Source organism: Schistocerca nitens, chromosome 8, assembly GCF_023898315.1.
Source record: "Schistocerca nitens isolate TAMUIC-IGC-003100 chromosome 8, iqSchNite1.1, whole genome shotgun sequence".
Taxonomy (NCBI): Eukaryota; Metazoa; Arthropoda; class Insecta; order Orthoptera; family Acrididae; genus Schistocerca; species Schistocerca nitens.
In genome coordinates, this window is record NC_064621.1 from 139,157,204 (window position 1) to 139,179,430 (window position 22,227).

Genomic DNA, 22,227 nt, shown 5'->3' on the forward strand with positions numbered 1-22,227 from the left:
AGAAATAGTCATTGAAAGTTTTTGCAGTTATCTCTAGGTTGCTTGCATGTTTATTATAAACATTTAAGAAATTGTCTTTCTGTTTTCTAAACAGGGGTTGAGAGTGAACTCTTGGTCCAGCCCTACATATTTCTCTTATGACCTATTTTTCCTTCAATATGTTGGGTATCCCTCCCATGAACCATGGACCTTGCCGTTGGTGGGGAGGCTTGTGTGCCTCAGCGATACAGATAGCCGTACCGCAGGTGCAACCACAACGGAGGGGTCTCTATTGAGAGGCCAGACAAACGTGTGGTTCCTGAAGAGGGGCAGCAGCCTTTTCAGTAGTTGCAGGGGCAACAATCTGCATAATTGATTGATCTGGCCTTGTAACACTAACCAAAACGGCCTTGCTGTGCTGGTACTGCAAATGGCTGAAAGCAAGGGGAAACTACAGCCGTCATTTTTCCCAAGGGCATGCAGCTTTACTGTATGGTTAAATGATGATGCCGTCCTCTTGGGTAAAATATTCCGGAGGTAAAATAGTCCCCAATTCGGATCTCCGGGCGGGGACTACTCAAGAGGACGTCGTTATCAAGAGAAAGAAAACTGGCGTTCTACGGATCGGAGCGTGGAATGTCAGATCCCTTAATCAGGCAGCTAGGTTAGAAAATTTAAAAAGGGAAATGGATAGGTTAAAATTAGATATAGTGGGAATTAGTGAAGTTCAGTGGCAGGAGGAACAAGACTTTTGGTCAGGTGAATACAGGGTTATAAATAAAAAATCAAATAGGGGCAATGCAGGAGTAGGTTTAATAATGAATAAAAAAATAGGAGTGGGGGTAAGTTACTACAAACAGCATAGTGAACCCATTATTGTGGCCAAGATAGACACGAAGCCCATGCCTACTACAGTAGTACAAGTCTATATGCCAACTAGCTCTGCATATGATGAAGAAATTGATGAAATGTATGATGAGATAAAAGAAATTATTCAGGTAGTGAAGGGAGATGAAAATTTAATAGTCATGGGTGACTGGCATTCGAGAGTAGGAAACGGGAGTGAAGGAAACATAGTAGGTGAATATGGATTGGGAGAAAGAAATGAAAGAGGACGCCGTCTGGTAGAATTTTGCGCAGAGCATAACTTAATCATAGCTAACACATGGTTCAAGAATCATGATAGAAGGTTGTACACATGGGAGAATCCTGGAGATACTAGAAGATATCAGATAGATTATATAATGGTAAGACAGAGATTTAGGAACCAGGTTTTAATTTGTAAGTCATTTCCAGAGGCAGATGTGGACTCTGACCACAATCTATTGGTTATGAACTGTAGATTAAAACTGAAGAAACTGCAAAAAGGTGGGAATTTGAGGAGATGGGACCTGGATAAACTGAAAGAACCAGAGGTTGTACACAGTTTCAGGGAGAGCATAAGGGAACACTTGACAGGAATGGGGGAAAGAAATACAGTAGAAGAAGAATGGCTAGCTCTGAGGGATGGAGCAGTGAAGGCAGCAGAGAATCAAGTAGGTAAAAAGACGAGGGCTGGTAGAAATCCTTGGGTAACAGAAGAAATATTGAATTTAATTGATGAAAGGAGAAAATATAAAAATGCAGTAAAAGAAGCAGGCAAAACGGAATACAAACGTCTCAAAAATGAGATCGACAGGAAGTGCAAAATGGCTAAGCAGACATGGCTAGCGGACAGATGTAAGGATGTAGAGGCTTACCTCACTAGGGGCAAGATAGATACTTACTATTAAAAACAGTCTTGATCACAATTTATTTAACAAGGTGACCAGTTTCAACCACTACTGTGGTCATCTTCAGACCATTGAGTAGGAACCTCTTTCCTTGAAGATTCTTCAAGGAAAGAGGTTCCTACTCAATGGTCTGAAGATGACCACAGTAGTGGTTGAAACTGGTCACCTTGTTAAATAAATTGTGATCAAGACTGTTTTTAATAGTAATTATTTATAAGACATTGATCACTGTTGTGCCCATAATGTATTCAAAAGTAAGATAGATACTGCCTACAGGAAAATTAAAGAAACCTTTGGAGGAAAGAGAGCCACTTGTATGAATACCAAGAGCTCAGACGGAAACCCAGTTCTAAGCAAAGAAGGGAAAGCAGAAAGGTGGAAGGAGTATATAGAGGGTCTATACAAGGGCGATGCACTTGAGGACAATATTGTGGAAATGGAAGAGGAGGTAGATGAAGATGAAATGGGAGATACGATACTGCGTGAAGAGTTTGACAGAGCACTGAAAGACCTGAGTCGAAACCAGGCCCCGGGAGTAGACAACATACCATTAGAATTATTGACGGCCTTGGGAGAGCCAGTCTTGACAAAACTCTTCCAACTGGTGAGCAAGATGTAAGAGACAGGCGAAATACCCTCAGACTTCAAGAAGAATATAGTAATTCCAATCCCAAAGAAAGCAGGTGTTGACAGATGTGAAAATTACCGGACTATCAGTTTAATAAGTCACAGCTGCAAAATACTAACGTGAATTCTTTACAGATGAATGGAAAAACTGATAGAATCCGTCCTCGGGGAAGATCAGTTTGGATTCCGTAGAAATGTTGGAACACGTGAGGCAATACTAACCTTACAACTTATCTTAGAAGAAAGATTAAGAAAAGGCAAACCTACATTTCTAGCATTTGTAGACCTAGAGAAATCTTTTGACAATGTTAACTGGAATACTCTCTTTCAAATTCTGAAGGTGGCAGGGGTAAAATACAGGGAGCGAAAGGCTATTTACAATTTGAACAGAAACCAGATGGCAGTTATAAGAGTCGAGGGGTATGAAAGGGAAGCAGTGGTTGGGAAAGGAGTGAGACAGGGTTGTAGCCTCTCCCCGATGTTATTCAATCTGTATATTAAGCAAGCAGTAAAGGAAACAAAAGAAAAATTAGGAATAGGTATTAAAATCCATGGAGAAGAAATAAAAACTTTGAGGTTCGCCGATAACATTGTAATTCTGTCACAGACAGCAAAGGACTTGGAAGAGTAGTTGAACAGAATGGGCAGTGTCTTGAAAGGAGGATATAAGATGAACATCAACAAAAGCAAAACGAGGATAATGGAATGTAATCGAATTAAGTCGAGTGATGCTGAGGGAATTAGATTAGGAAATGAGACACTTAAAGAAGTAAAGGAGTTTTGCTATTTGGGGAGCAAAATAAATGATGATGGCCGAAGTAGAGAGGATGTAAAATGTAGACTGACAATGGCAAGGAAAGCGTTTCTGAAGAAGAGAAATTTGTTGACATCGAGTATAGCTTTAAGCGTCAGGAAGTCGTTTCTGAAAGTATTTGAATGGAGTGTAGCCATGTATGGAAGTGAAACATGGATGATAAGTAGTCTGGACAAGAAGAGAACAGAAGCTTTCGAAATGTAGTGCTACAGAAGAATGCTGAAGATTAGATGGGTAGATCACTTAACTAATGAGAAGGTATTGAAAAGAATTGGGGAGAAGAGGAGTGTGTGGCACAACTTGACAAGAAGAAGGGACCGTTTGGTAGGACATGTTCTGAGGCATCAGGGGATCACAAATTTAGCACTGGAGGGCAGTATGGAGGGTAAAAATTGTAGAGGGAGACCAAGAGATCAATACACTAAGCAGATTCAGAAGGATGTAGGTTGCAGTAGGTACTGGGAGATGAAGAAGCTAGTACAGGATAGAGTAGCATGGAGAGCTGCATCAAACCAGTCTCAGGACTGAAGATCACAACAACACAAAATGTTGGGTATGTGTGTCGAGTGCACACAATGCAGCAGTGTGAGACTGGAACATTCCAAACTACGTCAGTCTTAAATATTCTGAAGTAACTGAAATTCTCAGTTTCCACATCATGTATGTTGCCCTTCACAATCTATTGCAGATATGAATAATGTTTTTCTCCCATGGCCATCTTGGAATCAATATGGAATCCTAAAAGTTTATTTTCTATATTATGAAGTAGTCTGTAAAGAAGAGGATGAATCTTTCAGGGTTACACAGAAATCTGTTAAGAGGAGAAACCTTTCAATGAAGCATATAGTGATCTGTTGCAATATTGATGTGTCTTGGCAAGTTCAATTACTGTTGTGTCATGTGCACAGCAGACCATAGATTGGGGAATGTGATGTTGCAAATCACTGATTGCAATAATGAAAAAAAAGGACAAGGAACTGATCTCTGTGATGCCCCTGTCTCAACAATTTTCATCAGTGAAAGTCTGTTTTTCATTGAGACATATTGCTTGCTGTTATTTAAGTATGAAGCAACTACTCTGATTGCTGTATTAAGTACCCCATATAATTTAAGTTTCTCAAGCAATATTTCATAAAGAATACAATCAAAGGCTTTACTTAAGTCACATAAAATAAGTGAGACCATATTCTTAATTTAAAAACAGTGATTATCTGGTACACAATGTTAAGAGCTGCTGATGTGTCATTTTCCCCCAAATCGACTGCCTGTAAGGAGGTTATTTTCTTCAAAATAATCAAGTGGTTGATTATATATAAGAATTTCAAATATATTGGAAATTATAGAAACTACTGAGATAGATCAGTAATTCTGAGGGAGGTTTCTGTCTCCTCTTCTAAAAACTGGAATAACTTTCAAAAGTTTTAATGATTCAGGGAAAATTCCAAACTGAAGTCATTTGTTAAAAATATAAGCTAAATGTTCACAGATCAAATGAATAGCTTTCTTGAAAATGTAGCTGAGCAGCCAGTAATTATTCATAGTTTTAAAGCTGGAGAACTTTTTTACTGCTATTACGATCAGTTAATGAGATAATTTTCTATTGAAAAGACTGGTTACTGGCAGTGGTATGTCAAATAGTTCACTTGCAGACATGTCAGCAAAGTTGATTCTGTTTCCAGTTTCTTTCACTAAAGACACAAAGAACTTATTTGATTGGTTTGGTTCAAGTGACACTTCTTATATGTGGGTAAGAGAGTTTCCTGTCTAACAATCAGTCATGCCACTTTTCACTTGTTTGGAGCAGTTTCTGTAACCATTTAAAGCTTACCTTTTTTGCTTGAGGGAGCTTAGTTTTATATAAAAAATATATTTCAGATATGTTCTGTAATCTGCATCTGCTTGTATAGTGTGTATCTTACAGTTATTTTTCTGTGCACTTCACAATGGCAACATTTGATCCCTAATGCTTTCAAGTCACCTACACTCCTGGAAATGGAAAAAAGAACACATTGACACCGGTGTGTCAGACCCACCATACTTGCTCCGGACACTGCAAGAGGGCTGTACAAGCAATGATCACACGCACGGCACAGCGGACACACCAGGACCCGCGGTGTTGGCCGTCGAATGGCGCTAGCTGCGCAGCATTTGTGCACCACCGCCGTCAGTGTCAGCCAGTTTGCCGTGGCATACGGAGCTCCATCGCAGTCTTTATAACACTGGTAGCATGCCGCGACAGCGTGGACGTGAACCGTATGTGCAGTTGATGGACTTTGAGCGAGGGCGTATAGTGGGCATGCGGGAGGCCGGGTGGACGTACTGCCGAATTGCTCAACACGTGGGGTGTGAGGTCTCCACAGTACATCGATGTTGTCGCCAGTGGTCGGTGGAAGGTGCACGTGCCCGTCGACCTGGGACCGGACCGCAGCGACGCACGGATGCACGCCAAGACCGTAGGATCCTACGCAGTGCCGTAGGGGACCGCACCGCCACTTCCCAGCAAATTAGGGACACTGTTGCTCCTGGGGTATCGGCGAGGACCATTCGCAACCGTCTCCATGAAGCTGGGCTACGGTCCCGCACACCATTAGGCCGTCTTCCGCTCACGCCCCAACATAGTGCAGCCCGCCTCCAGTGGTGTCGCGACAGGCGTGAATGGAGGGACGAATGGAGACGTGTCGTCTTCAGCGATGAGAGTCACTTCTGCCTTGGTGCCAATGATGGTCGTATGCATGTTTGGCGCCGTGCAGGTGAGCGCCACAATCAGGACTGCATACGACCGAGGCACACAGGGCCAACACCCGGCATCATGGTGTGGGGAGCGATCTCCTACACTGGCCGTACACCACTGGTGATCGTCGAGGGGACACTGAATAGTGCACGGTACATCCAAACCGTCATCGAACCCATTGTTCTACCATTCCTAGACCGGCAAGGGAACTTGCTGTTCCAACAGGACAATGCACGTCCGCGTGTATCCCGTGCCACCCAACGTGCTCTAGAAGGTGTAAGTCAACTACCCTGGCCAGCAAGATCTCCGGATCTGTCCCCCATTGAGCATGTTTGGGACTGGATGAAGCGTCGTCTCACACGGTCTGCACATCCAGCACGAACGCTGGTCCAACTGAGGCGCCAGGTGGAAATGGCATGGCAAGCCGTTCCACAGGACTACATCCAGCATCTCTACGATCGTCTCCATGGGAGAATAGCAGCCTGCATTGCTGCGAAAGGTGGATATACACAGTACTAGTGCCGACATTGTGCATGCTCTGTTGCCTGTGTCTATGTGCCTGTGGTTCTGTCAGTGTGATCATGTGATGTATCTGACCCCAGGAATGTGTCAATAAAGTTTCCCCTTCCTGGGACAATGAATTCACGGTGTTCTTATTTCAATTTCCAGGAGTGTAGTATACCAGTTTGACAACTTTGCTTTATGCTTACCTTTGAAATTACTCTTTCTTAGAGACGAACAAATGTATCACACATCAATATATTTCCAAAATAATCTATCAGACGTAGTTTCAACATTACTTTGTCTAATGTGTGGTTCATACAAAAAATCCCATTTTATATAATGTAGTGTACCAGTAAATAAATTTACATACTCATCTTTCTGACCTCTCACCCGAGTCACTACATTTTCTTCTTGTGTGGTATTATTAGTGAGACATGACCTTTGTTATAGAGTGTGAGGAGTAATGGTTCATGGTCATAGAAACATCCCTCCAAATGCCTAATGGTAAAAATCTCATCAGAGAAGTTAACAATAACATTATTTCACCAGACTTCTTTATCAGTAGGACTCTTGTTTGTACAGAATAAATTTAATGACTTTAAGATGTTGAAAAAAGATGTTGATTCTGCTTGTCAGAATTCGATATTTCTATATTGAAGTTAGTGCAGTTGGTACAGTTTTCTTTTTTCTTTAGTACTTTTTTCACATTACATTCAAAATTTTTGTAGAATAGTAGCATATAGAATGGGTCTCTACTTACTCTGCTACAAGAAGATAAAAAATTATTGTGACCCTTCATGTTCTCAGTTGCGTTTTCTGACTGCTTGCTGCTGCTGTTTCAGATGATAATTTTTCTTTGTCTCTTCTGTGTCTGATGTTCATTCTCTGAATACTTTCTGGTGTTGCTATTGTTGATTTTTATGTGGAGGTTTTGGATCTTATGTTGCTTACTGCTGTTATTGATGATGATGATTTTGTAAGACTCACTTGTTCATTGGTTGGCGAATCTTATATACCGTACTTCCTTGCTTGTTGGCTCTCTGTCAGGAGGTATCCTCTTGGTGGTGTTGACATTAATTGATTGTTGCCATTTGTAATACTTGGTTCAGTATACATTGCCTTTGTTTTCATCAGTGTTTTATCTCACTTCTTTTTCTTGTTATTCAGTAAATAATCAGCAACTGGTTACACACTGTTCTGCATGTGCCTATAGTTTTTAGTTTCCCTACAGCAGTGATAATTTTCTTTGCCATTAAATGTTTCCTAGGTAGTTAAGACATAGTCCATGTCTTATGTGATATCTTTATCCCAAGCAGATTATACCTACAATTCGTACATTCTTAAAATTCCTGCACTCATTTTTGATTTGCAAATTTGTTCTGCAGATACCAGCGTTAACACATGACCAGGCACTAAATCCAAGTGTTGCAAGATGTTTACAGTTATTACATTTGTGTGTGCTATGTTTTCAATACAGTAGCAGTATCTGCTGTCTGTGATTGGTTTCTGCATAATTAACTGGAACCCACTATTAACAAAATAAAATCATTCAAAACTAAACTGTTGACTTCTGAAGATTTTTGTCATCTTCAGTATTTCAGCTGACATGGTGCCTGGCTTAATAAAGCTAAATACCTTTACATTAAAGTTGATTTTGGTGATACCATGTCTGTGATTGTCACTCAGAATTGTTACTGTCCCTTCTTCTCACATTTTGTCTGCATTTTTTGCTGCACATTTCATTTGTTCTTTACATACAGCTCTTTTTGTTATGTTAGTGTAGTTTTTGGCCCTTTTTCTCCTTATACATGTCCAAATGTCAAACTTATTTCTCACTGGCACCACATAATGCACTTAAGTCCTTACGTTCTTGGCTTTGAGTGAAACATCTCTTTGGTTTAAAATCTTGCTCTGTCCACATTAACAATTGTTTGAGTTCAGTGATGTATCTGTTATCTTCATCTGAATCCATTTGTAGTGACTCTAGGTTGTCACTCTTACAATTCACACTATTATTTTTCAGGTCAATGTGTTTGTCAGTCAGCATTGTGATGCTCTCATCTATTCAGTCTTTCTTCACAAGTCTTTGGCCTGTATGAGCATCACATTTTGTACATACCCATATTTTCTGAGTCTGCTTAGCATTCACACAACTATAACGATGTCTCACTTTGCATCTAAAATGCACAAAATGTGTTTCTTGCTTTTTTTTAAAAAAAAACCAAGCACATGAGTAATCATGTCTCACTGATGCAATTTTCTTCTTTTGCTGTACTTATTTCAGTCGCTTTTGATATTATATAAGACAAGATGCACATATTATCATATTAATTTGCAGCTTAGGCCCTCTTCCATTATGCTAACTGTTAAATATGCAGAGTTCTTGACTTGCTATGTATTCTTGTGTTGTCATTCTTCACTGTTCATGTTATCTGTGAAGACAAAGGCAGACTAATGGCAATGCACACAGTGGAATCTAAGCAATCATTCTTTCCTCACTCCATAAGCAAATGGAACAGGAAGAAACACAAATATGTCATGCAATGGGAAGCACTCTTGTTATGCCAAGTGCAGATATGGGTGTTTATGAAGATAATGCTTCAGCTGGTTAAGGCCAGTAATTTTGATTCTAGCATCAGCATGTTGTTTTTGTATCTGCAATTGTTTTGTATGAATCTTCAAAAGATTAAGACATTTGTTTGCCATACAGACATGTTCAGATATCATTTGCAAATTTGTCTGATAAAGTGGGTTTTGGGTTCTCATTAGTATTCTTCAGCCTTTATGTAGATTTTGTTTACCCTTCAGAGTCGTTTTTAGCAAAAACAAAAATAGACACATTGCTGATCCTTGAGGAACTCTTTTCTGAGTTTTGCTTAATTATTGTGGTGAACTTTGTTGTCCGACACTTTGGTTTCTGTTATGAATATAATATGTGCAGAAGGAGCCAGAGGGATGCAGAGAAGAAAGGTCATAGAATTTTAAGTCCTTTATGGAATCTGCAGAGTAGGCCTATGTTGTGTGCATAAAAAAATCATTGTTCATATGATTTATAAATGCAAATGCATGAAATTTTAAAAATACATTTGTTTTATAGGAAGAGAAAAAGACCTTACAAAGGAAAAGAAATATATTGCATCTGATTCATCAACATCTTAAGGATGAAGGGTAAGAATTTATTTATGTCTGTTTTGTTTCTAGCTCTCTTTCTATCTTTCTTCTGCATGTACCGACAGACATTCTGATCCTCATAATGTTTCATATTCTGAATTTTCTGTGTATCTCAGTCACTTACTTGAACTCATTTCTGACCAGCTTACACATTGTAGGTAAAATATCTATTATACAGCTTCCTAATTTAATATGATTTTCATTTGTAATTTATATGTTCATACATTTATCTCTTAATGATATACTAATAAATAATATACAGAAAGTTCTGATCTAGAATTATGAATTATTTAGGAATAAAGGAGACAATTCACAGAAAGGCAAAAGTGGTGTGTTGTCGATAGGTACACAAACAAAAGATACAGGGCTTTGCTAGCTTTTGGAATGAACTTCCTTTTTCAAGCTTATAGGAAAAACATGCACACACACACACACACACACACACACACACACACACACACACACACACACACACACACACACACACATGCACACACTCACTCACATGCATGATCCTGTCTCCCTACATTGTGCTCAGCCAGCTGCCAGCTCTTTCCTGGCCCACAGTGAGTGTACTGGGGTGAGGTGGGGATGCGGAGTGGGATGGCGTGAAGGATGGAGAGAATTGGGAGACATGGATGGGGTTGGGGTGAGTGTCTAGCGGCTCATGGGAGAGTGGGGAGCCGTCTGTTGGCCAGCTAAGAGATGCAGGTAGTGCGAGCAGATGGCAGACAGTTGGGCACGCAGTTTCACAGACTAGGGCCTGAGATAGCAGCACACAACTAGCTGACATGAATTGGGTGGGGATACTGAAGCAGGGGATGATGCACACACAAGCAAACAAACAAACAAACTCTCACACACACAAACACACACTATTGTGGGGGGTACCTGCACTTTGACAGTTTACGCACCTTCCACACCAAAAAATCTCTCCCACACAGCCTGGCCACCCATGGTAAACACATCTGCAGTGATGAGACCTCCCTTGCCCAGAATTCTGAAGGCCTCACAAAGGTCTTCACAGACAGGCAATACTCTCCAGACCTAATTCGCAAACAGATCTCCCATGCCATATCCCCACACACACCTGATCCTCACATACATCCCAAGAACCATCGACAAAGAAGCTCCCCCACTTTTCACACAGTACCACCCAGGACTGGAATGACTGAACCATGTCCTTCATCAGCACTTTGATTATCTATCGTCATGCCCTGACATGAGGGATATTCTTCCCTAAATACTCCCATCCACTCCCAAAGTTGTGTTCCACCACCTACCCAACCTCCACAACATCTTAGTCCAGCCCTCTACCACTCCCATTCCCAATTGCCTGCCACAGGGATCATACCTTTTTGGAAGACCCAGATGTAAGACCTACCCAATCCACCCCATCAGGAGCCAGGCCACCTGTGAAAGCAGCCATTATATGTAACAGTCTGCTGCAAGCACTGCTCAGCATTTTACATTGATATGACACCCAACCATCTGTCAACTAGAATGAGTGGACACTACCAAACTGTTGCCAGTAACAAAGTGGACCTCCCAGTGGCACAACATGTAGCGAAGCACAACATGCGCTCTTCTACCTGCACCCCTAGCTAACCCACAGATGGCTCCCCACTCATGCACAAGCCACTAGACATTCCCCCCAACCCCCTCCCTGCCTCCTGTCTGGCTCCATCCCTCACCTCATCCCACACCCTCACCTCACCCTAGTACACTCACTATGTGTGTGTGTGTGTGTGTGTGTGTGTGTGTGTGTGTGTGTCTGTTTTTCTGTGCACATTTTTCTACAACCTTGAAAAATGAGGTTCATTCTGCAAACTAGAAAAGCTCTGTACCTTTTCTCTGTGTACTTACTGACAATGCAGCGCTTCTGCCTTTGGATGAGTCCTGTCTTTTATTCCTAAATAATTTGATATACTAATAAAGCTTGATATGTTGACTGTTGGGGCACATCAGTCAGTGTGGCTGTTTAAAATAGATTTTAGAAAAACTTCACTCTCTGCAGATCTCAATGTTTTCCTTTTTCTCTTTGTTTGTGTTGCTTTTTCTTCATATTTTGTGAAAGGCAGATTTCTTAAAACCATGTTTGTGTGAAAATGTGGAAAAATGACAAGAGTTCAAGTCTCAGGAAGATGAGTGTCAGTGTTGTCTTAACCATTTTCCTGACAGTCTGACATGTCCAGTAGACAAAGACATTACTTAGCCACTGATAGATAGCATGGATCATGCCACAACCTTCTTCCTCCTTATGTGGCTCTGAGATGATTGGAACAGCACCAAGCTGGAAAAATAGAAAATTGTGATATAGACTAGACAGATGGACAGCACACCTAAAGTGGGAAATCAGTCTTAAAGAGAAAGACCAGAAAGAAGTCAGAGATTATGACAAAGTGAAGGAAGAGTAAAGAAGAAGTAGAAAAAGAAGAAAAGAAAGATTGGTTGTCACGTTAATTCTTTATGATATTATTCCATTTTGAAATTCACATTGAAGCAAGGTGGTATTACACAATACCGTTTTATGAGAAGATATTTTTATGCTCATTTTCTAATGCCTATAAACTTTGAAAATGTAAACCAGGAAACAATCAATACGTACATGTTTACAGTACCTACCATAGTAATAATTTGGTCCTTTTCTGTCATTCATTCATTTATTCATCATGTTCCATTAATCCCATCAAGAAGCAGAGAAACTTAACAGATGTGGAAGTCAACATATACTTTCAGAAAAGAGAAGCAAGAATTTAATCTGTACTCTATATTAACAATAAATGCTTAGCATATTGCTTAATATTAGTAGTGGTTCCAACAGCTAAATGTAACCAAGTACATTCGGAGGAAAACTGTGGCTTTGAAAAAAGTCACTGGTTCCTCAGTTATATTAAATAGCTGCTATTTGTCCCTGTTGGTTGATCGTTTATATAGTTTAAGTACAAGAGTTAACCTAGGACTTAACCTTGTGGGTCCTCATGTGTTATATTCTCCCATTCCAACATTAGTTTTATTACTGTGACATATTTGGTCAGTGCGGCTTTCTGCTTTCAGTTTGCCAGAGCAAAGTCATTAATACCATCACATTTTAGTCATTTTAGTTTTTCTAGTAGAATTTTCTGGTCAACACAGTCAAAGGCTTTGTAAATGTTGCAGAGTATAGCAACAGAATAATTTTTCTTGTTTCAACATGTCAGGAACACAATTATTTACATTACCTAACTGCAACTGACTGGCCAACTGTGCTTAGTAGTGACTGATTTCTTAGCAGAGACTAACCAAGAATGACTGATCAACAATGACTGAATGTCTAACTACTATTCACTAGCTGAGGCTTACTGGGGAAGAATCTTCGAAAAATAGAGTATGTAGTAAAAGTGGGGAATGCAGGCAACAATTAGGACTGTAATCTTATTTATACAGTTCAGGACGACATCAGACACATTGTGATGCACTGCCTCTCACTCAGTCGCAGCATACGTGGCATAGTTTGCATCTGCATGCTTCTGGTAAGAATGACTTTCTCTATATTCCCTTCTCTATATTCCTTTTCCTTTTTTTTTTTACAGTAAACTCGTCCGAAAGACACTATTGCAGACTAAATGTAGTTACAGTTAAAATCATTATTAGCATAACAAAATACGTTGACAACCACATGGATATCAAAGAAAATGCATTTAGCATTTTTGATTAAAACATCAGAAATCTCTTTTATAAAAAGGATGAACCTCTCATACCCACACAGGAGAAGCAAAAGATAGGCAAAATGTTACCAGACTTGTGTATGTAAAAACATGACACAGAAATCATTGAAATTGAACATATTCATGCTGATGGATGCAAACTAATATTGTATTAATCTCAAACCAGTAAGAAGAAAAATGGAATTCTGTCCCATGACCTTCAACTTGGTCAGTATTGTCTTCAACAGTCCTCTGAATTCTGTGCTACAATAGTGGGCCAGAAAACACACAAGTTTGTTGTACTGACTGTTTTCAATCAACCAGCAGGAAGTACTTTTAACATTCACAAAGCAGTTGGAGATGGTTTTAATAATGCATATGTAGTAACCGGAGCTTTCAATGTTTATTTTTTGCAAGTTCAGGAAATCCCAGAGTTGTAGGTACTCAGCTTTTGATTATTTTGCCCAATAAATTTCCATATGAGGGGAGAAGGACATAGTGCAACAGCCATTTACAATTAAATTTTAGACCAAATAACTTGCAGAACTTTAGTTTTAAATCCGATAGTAAATGGTTTATTTGACCACGATGGTCAAATGTTAACAATAAAATTTACTGATGAGTTGTATCACAGAATCATAAGCAATGACTCAGTCACAGTGGTCAGAGAAAAATTAGGGTAGAGTTCTGAGGAGAAATTTATAAAGCAGGTAGTGTAGGTGAAAATACAAATTCTTTCTTAAACAATTTTTTGCAGAGGTGATCTACACTCAGCTCAAAACTAAGAGAGACTTGTCCCTGTTTATTCAACAAATTGGGATATGTTACAGAATGCTCCTCAGAACAGTGCAAGCTATCTTTAAGTAAGCAGTCCAATTAAAGTCCAGTTTGTGCAGTGTCAGAGTCCAGCCAGTTACTAACAGAGTTCAAAAGGTAAACACTTCTAATCAAAGTCCATAGTGAGCAACAAACCAATACACTGACCAACATGCATGTCCGCTGTGTCACTGCTGATGAGAATGGCAGAGATGAAGTTGATTTTGATGCTGCTGCAGAAGGCTGTGGGTGGAGGACACAGTATAAATTATGGACACATAATGAGTTCCAATTTTGTCCCACTTTAGTTAATATAAAACTGGCTCTGAGCAGCTCTGGACCAGCTTAGATGCAGGATTCTGATAGGTGTAGTTTCATCAGAGGGTTCTCCAGGTGACAACAGCTGTCTGGATAGTCATGCCACAGTGACTGAGAGTAATGTTTGTGCCAGGTACTTGGTTTCCATAGTGATGTTGGGCAGTGCCATTACATTTCCTCTGCCTCCCAGCAGTGGCCACCTGGGTAGAAGAAGTGGGCAGTGCACAGTCCAACAGATAAGTTACTGGGATGGCCATCAATTGGTGTCCATAGATATTGTTGCAGAAGATCAGGGCAGGACGAGGTTTCAATGGAAGGTGGACAATCCATCATGAGACCGGTTGCTCTGATATGGGTGGAGAAGTATGCAGCTGCTTGCTAGGATGGCAGACAGGAAGTTGAGTTTGATGGTGCCACTAAAAGCCATGGATGGCAGCCATGGTATACATTATGGGTCTGTAGAAGGTTCCATTTTTGTACCATTTTAGTTAGTACAAAAGAGGAGATATGGAAACCATTTATAATTAACGACTATTTTAATTTCTTCCGATCTCTTCAAAAATGTTTTAGGAAGTGGCCTATGACACAGTATTGACTCATTTAACTGAGCAGAACTTGTGAGCTGCCTCCCAGAATAATAATAGTAATAATAATAATAATAAATAAATAAATAAATCAGTACTTAGTACAGTGCTTTAGCATAACACCCATGAAAAACTGTACCATGAAAGTAATTTAATAAATGTAATAGTAACAAACTTCCACAACTTTGACAACAGCATGATTTACACAGTATGAAATTATCAGTATTTCATATTCTGGTGTGATTGTGAACACAGGTGTGAAGACTACCGATATTTGAGGGTGTGATTGTGGGGAAATGCTGTTTGTTTCAGTCCTCTCTTCCTATGTTTAAAAAGCCAGTCTATCTGTTATTTCAGTCTTAGTGGAGGTCTAGGGGAAACAACACTGAATGGTAAACAAAATGCTATGGGATCCAGGTTTGATCCCAGCCATTGCTTAAATTATGAATAACTGTCATCAACAGTGGTGATTGAAATCTTCTCATACAAAGTCACCCTCATTCTGCCAAGAGTCATGTCAAAGAAGGCAGATGAGTGTACAGTTGTTTGGGGTACCATCTTAACCTTGAGGTGGGGAACTGCCCCTAAAAGGTGTAAGAATCAGCAGTGATCAATGGCAACGAAAGCCACTGCATTAAAAATTATACATGTTATGTAGCATGTGTGTGTCATGATGATCTTTTCATTGACAAAAGACGACAGACTATGTTCTCGCTTCAGTCACAGAGAGGGGACTGCCAAGGAGGAGGTGACAATGAGAAAAATATTGAATAATGATCAAAATGACACCATCCAAAAAATCAAAGTACATGATGTCAAAAGTCTCTATGTGAAGTTAGAAAACAGAAAAGGGAGCTGCAAAGCCTCAGTCTAGATATACCAGACTGGCCAGATAAATACAGGATAATATCAACAGCAGCAGAAAGTGGTGTAATAGGAATAAGATTCATCATATCTGGGAAGAAAGGATAGAGAGCAAGTTACTGTGATAAGATTATTCTCATCAGAATTGACAGCAAGAACAATAGTTCTGGTATACATAGCAACTTCACATGCAGAAAGTGAAGAGGAAGAGAAAAGATAGGAGGATATTAACATGAAATTCATTACATAAAGGGAGATGAAAATCTAATACTCATGGGTGAAAGGAATGCTGTATCAGGGGAAGGAATGGAACATATAGGTATGGGTGAGTATTGGCTCAGTAGCAGGAATGAGAGAGGAGAAAGACTAATTGAGTTCACCATTATGTTACCTTGAAATAAAATTCATGATTAACAAAGTAAGTGTGGGTACACAAGCCCTATGGACTTCCGTCCTCAAGACTATCACTGTAAAAACAGTATCTCTGGACCTTGGGCAGTGTGTTCTGAGATGCCAAGTGTTTAAGTTGTATCTGTTTGTATAATGTGTACAAATAAATATTTTGTATGAGAATTGGTAATGTCGATAGTCATTACACATCCTGGACATCATTTTCATTACTAAAATCCTACATTGGTGACCCCGAGTTTTTTGACAACTGTGCAGCGACAGTTTCGTGTGACACTTTGCTCCACCTCCTCCCGACATGAGACTCCATCACCTTGCTGACATGGATCCTACACAGACTGATGGTCAGCCAGCTACATTCAATACATTCAATGATAGCAAGTGTTTATCTAATGACTTTTCACCACTGCAAGATGGAAATTGCAATACTTTTGTGTTTAATACCCCTACAACAATGCAACCATTGTCATATGAGTGCACATATAAGGACTAAGCTACTGAACTTCCATCAACCACAGTGCCTTTAACAAACACTGAAAACATTGCTACGAGTGCTTATGTGGACACTAAACCCAACAGACTACATAACAAAGGGACAACGACAATCGTCGGTAATGAACAATGGCGCTACGACCACAAGATGGATATCAAAATTACAACCTGACTGCTACACCAACTGGATTGACAACAAAGGGCATCAAGTTCAAGCCAGACATCACCACCATGCCTATAATGAACCCCATACCATCTCCCACAGATTACCAAGAACTATGTAAATTTCTCAGTGTTGTCAATTTCTGCCAGTAACACCTACCCCATGAAGCTGAAACTCTGCTTCCCATCACAGTAGTTCTATGGGGGAAAAATACATTGGGGAAGAGGAAGCTAACATGGACAGCTGAGATGCAAACTGCATTCAACAACATTAAAGCTCAGCTAGCCCACACCGTCATACTGGTAATACTTTCACTCGATGCTCATCTTATCATTACATCAGACATGAGCAACTGAGCGATAGGCACTGTATTACAGCAGAAAGTGCCAGGGATGACACAGTCTCTCTGTTTTTTCTCAAGGAAACTGACAGACTCTCAAAGAAAGTGGTTGACTTTTGACCATGAACTACTGGCCATGTATGAAGTGGTGGGCTACTTCCACAACGATATTGAAGGGAGACCACATACTATCCATACAGACCATCAACCATTAGCTGACACAGTAAAGAATCCATCTGCCAATGCCACACCATTCAGGTCTAAGCACTTGGACCACATCTCACAGTTCACAACAGACATTCGCCACAAGCGTGGAGCAGACAATAGGGTTGCAGGCTAAATGACCTGCCTAGTGGCTGTGACCATGCAACTGGATTTTCATAACATCATGGATGCACAGGCAACAGACATGGACCTGGAACAATTTGTGTCAGGTGGTGACATGAGATTACAACTATGAAAATGCCCAGCACCTGGAACCAACAAACTAGTTTGGTGTGATGTGTCAAAGGGGAACCAATGTCCTTTTGTCCCTGCCAAATATCGCCGAACAATATTTGACTTGCTCCATAATGTAGCTCACCCCAGAGTGCACCCACAATGAAACTATTTTCGGAGCATTAAGTGTTCCCGAATATGAAGAGGGATTGTGCACCTGGACACAAGCATGCACGCCTTGCCAGAGGATGAAGACAGGATGACACAACCAGCCAATGTTAGAGAGCTTCCCTGTCCCAAAGTACTATTTTTGCATTGCACATGTAGGTTTAGTGGGGCCACTACCTGAATGTAACGGATTTTGTTATATCCTATTGGTAATTGACTGAACAACTCCATGGGTGGGGGCCGCCACGCACAGGGGAATATCAGCTGAGACAGTGGCAAGATCATTCATCGACCTATGGATAGCAAGATTTGGCTGCCCTGAGTCACTAACAACTGATCAGGGCAGACAATTCAAATCGAACCTGTTTACGGAACTGTGCCATCCCTGCAGCCACCGATTCCATACCACAGCCTACCATCCATAGTCAAATGGCCTCTGAAAACAGCACTGGTGCACCATGATAATGAATGGTCAGAGGCCCTACTGTGTGTGCTGGTGGGTATCAGAACAGCCCACTAAGAGGGCATCAATGCCTCACTAGCGGAGATCCTCTACGGCAAAGCAATTAGCCTCCCAGAGGAATTTCTCACACAGACAGTGGACGAAGGCAACGATGACCTCCCATACCTTGCACTATGGGTAGAGTAGAGTAGAGTTTTATTGGTCCTGGTAATCATATAGTACACAAGTAGTACATTCTGATGTAGGACAAGTCAATGTATAACAAAATATAATATTAAATTTGCATTAATGTCATTATTTATACATTGAATGATCACTGAGTTACAATATGCAGAGCAAATATTGTAAAAAAATAAAGAGTAGATATTTTAAAGCAGAAAGAGCATGTACTGTACTGGCAGATTAATATTTGTATTACAGTAACATTTACATGGTAAATCATTAAAGTTCCTGAACATTTATATGATACATCACTAAGGCAAAGACACAAATCGTTAGTGAACTTTCTGAAGGAACTCGTGGAGGCTATAGAAGCAGTGATGAGTCAAATATGCCTTAGTAGTTGACCTGAAATTTGCCAGGTCATTTACTGATTTAATTTGTGGGGGAAGTTTATTATAAATAACTTTGCCATAATACAGGGTTCCTTTTTTATTCAGAATGGTGTTGGTGGGCTCTAGATGAAAGTCTCCTTTTTGCCTGGTGTTATAGGAGTGGATATTTTCATTTTTCTGGAAGAGAGTGGGATTTAACATTGAATATTTTTTCACGAACATGGTTATATCATAAACATATATACATGGAAGTGGGAGGATTTATAGCTTTTTAAAGAGTGATCTACAGATTTTGTTCCATTTTACACCTTCCATTATTCTTATAATTCTTTTTCGTAGACTAAAGAGCTTTTGGCTAAGAGAAGAGTTACTCCATAAAATAATTCCATATTTCAGTTGTGAGTATATATGTTGTTGTTGTTGTTGTTGTGGTCTTCAGTCCTGAGACTGGTTTGATGCAGCTCTCCATGCTACTCTATCCTGTGCAAGCTTCTTCATTTCCCAGTACCTACTGCAACCTACATCCTTCTGAATCTGCTTAGTGTATTGATCTCTTGGTCTCCCTCTACGATTTTTACCCTCCACGCTGCCCTCCAATGCGAAATTTGTGATCCCTTGATGCCTCAAAACATGTCCTACCAACCGATCCCTTCTTCTGGTCAAGTTGTGCCACAAACTTCTCTTCTCCCCAATCCTATTCAATACCTCCTCATTAGTTACGTGATCTACCTACCCACCTTATCTTCAGCATTCTTCTGTAGCACCACATTTCAAAAGCTTCTATTCTCTTCTTGTCCAAACTGGTTATCGTCCATGTTTCACTTCCATACAAATACTTTCAGAAACAACTTCCTGACACTTAAATCTATACTCGATGTTAACAAATTTCTCTTCTTCAGAAACGATTTCCTTGCCATTGCCAGTCTACATTTTATATCCTCTCTACTTCAACCATCATCATTTATTTTGCTCCCTAAATAGCAAAACTCCTTTACTACTTTAAGTGTCTCATTTCCTAATCTAATCCCCTCAGCATCACCTGATTTAATTTGACTACATTCCATTATCCTCATTTTGCTTTTGTTGATGCATAGGCATAATAAACAGTTTTTAGAGACTCTTTGTTGTAGTATCCCTCTAATATTCTCATTAAGTAGCACGCAGTGGTTAATTCCTTACAAACTTTTTCAATATGTGTCCCCCATTTAAGATTACCTTGGAGCCATACTCCTAAGAACTTAATTTGTCTACATTCTGAAGATCTTTGTCAGATATCTGAATCTGAACAGTTTGCTCACCTGTTTTCACATTATAGAAATTTAGTGCCACTGTCTTACTTGGATTTATTACTAATTTGTTGTGACTGAACCAGTTTTCAATATTGTTCAGTGTCTCTGTTGTAGACTTCTGCAGCATTTCCATTTCTTTCTCACTCACTAGCACACTTGTATTGTCAGCAAACTGGATGACTTTCCCGCAGAAGTTGTTTATGTCATTTGCATATAACAGAAACAGAAGAGGTCTCAGAACTGAACCTCATGGCACTCCATATTTAACGGTTCCATAGTTTGAATAGTGTTGAATGAGTTTGATGAAATTTTGATGTTGCACTTCAACCACTTGTTTTCGACCGCTTAGATATGACTTTATCCAGTTGTTAAACGTTCCTCTAATCCCCATGTTGTCAAGCTTAGGCAATAGTTTTGTGTGATCTATGATATCAAAAGCCTTAGAGAGATCTAGACATATTCCTATGACATTTTCGTCACTATCCAGTCTCTGAAGTACTTCACTTGATAGTTCAGAAATTTCTGTATCAGTTGATTGGCCTTTCCTGAAACCATATTGTGCTGTGGATAATATTTTGTGCTCTTCCAGAAAATTTATTACTCTTCTTTGAAAAAAATTTTCTATGATTTTTGAGAATACAGATAGTAGAGCAATGGGCCTGTAGTTAGCCACTTCATCCTTTTTACCTTTTTTGAATAGCGTTTTGAGCTTATCTGTTTTTAGGCATGATGGGAAAATTTCAGTTTGAAAGGAACTATTATAAAGGTGAGCTAATGGTTCACTAATGAGATCTCCACATTTTTTATAAGGCTGTCTGCAATGCCATCTATTCCAGTGGAATGATTCACTTTTAAAGTTCTGATAACTGACAGGACTTGTTTATGGGATTATATTGCAAGGCTTGATTTCAGCAATTAATTGCTCACTTACATTGCTAAAATAAGTATTGAACACATTTGCTATTTCTTTAGGATCATTAATTTCTTTGCCATTACAATTCAATTTAATATTGGAATTTTGAGGAGAAACATTGTTGGTTTGCTGTTTCACTATACTCCACACAGCTTTCATTTTGTTATTGGCATTATTTATATAGCAGTCATTTGCCATTACTTCAGCTTCTTTGATCAATTTTTTAAGTATCATTTTATCATTTTTGAAATATGCGGGGAATTCATTGAATACTATGGAAGACTTGGAGATCTCATATAATCTTCATATTTTAGCACATGACTTTTTATACCTGTTGTCAACCAGCAATTTTTTCTGTTAAGCCTACTACACATGATTTTCTGCTTTTTAGCTGGAAAAGACATGTTAAAATAATGTGTAAATATATCCATAAATATGTTGAACTTCTCATCTGTGTTTTTGTATCTGTACATTTGAGTCCATGTTTCCTTCTTTAGTGAATTCCTAAAGTATTCAATGTTTTGATGGCTGAAGGTTCTTCCTGTTTTTATTGTTTCTGTTTGTTTAATTAAGTTTGGCATTGAAGATATTTCAAGAAGCTGTGCTTAGTGGTCACTGAAGCCTGTGTTGAAGTTTCTTGCTGCATATTCATGGCTATCCCTGTTTATCAGTATCATATCAATAGTGGTGCTGGATACACTTGTAACTCTATCTTTTGAAACTTCATTAAAGTCAATGTTAAAGTCTCCACATATTGTAACTGTTTTGTTTAGGTCTCTGATACTGTCAAGACTACCTTCAAGTTGGTTGAAGAATATTTTTATGTTTGAGTTTGGACTTCTGTACAGGCAAATGATGATCATTTTTATTGAGGTTAGTTCTACAGCAGAGATTTCAAAATTGCCTTCTTTTCCTAGATTTTTGAGAGATTTTAGGCAGCAACAGCTGATACTGTCTTTCACAAATATACATGTTTCTCCATGTGTAGATATTTTTCTACAAAAACGAGATGTCATAACATAACCCTGTATACTTGTGATTGCTAACATCTCATCAGTTAGCCAATGGACAATTATAAACTTGGGGTTTCTGCTTGGCATATCTGATTCATCACTTACCTTTATTTGTCTCTG

The 22,227-nt window shown here is 39.5% G+C and overlaps 1 protein-coding gene across 1 annotated transcript in view; it reads left to right on the forward strand.

The window, feature by feature from the left end:
- The window catches only part of LOC126199452 (katanin p60 ATPase-containing subunit A-like 2), a 156,461-nt gene that overhangs the window by 68,740 nt on the left and 65,494 nt on the right, over positions 1 to 22,227 (forward strand). The window contains exon 4 of the mRNA XM_049936372.1: positions 9,525 to 9,595. Coding sequence (XP_049792329.1) covers positions 9,525 to 9,595 — 71 coding nt within the window. The remainder of the gene's footprint in view (positions 1 to 9,524; positions 9,596 to 22,227) is intronic.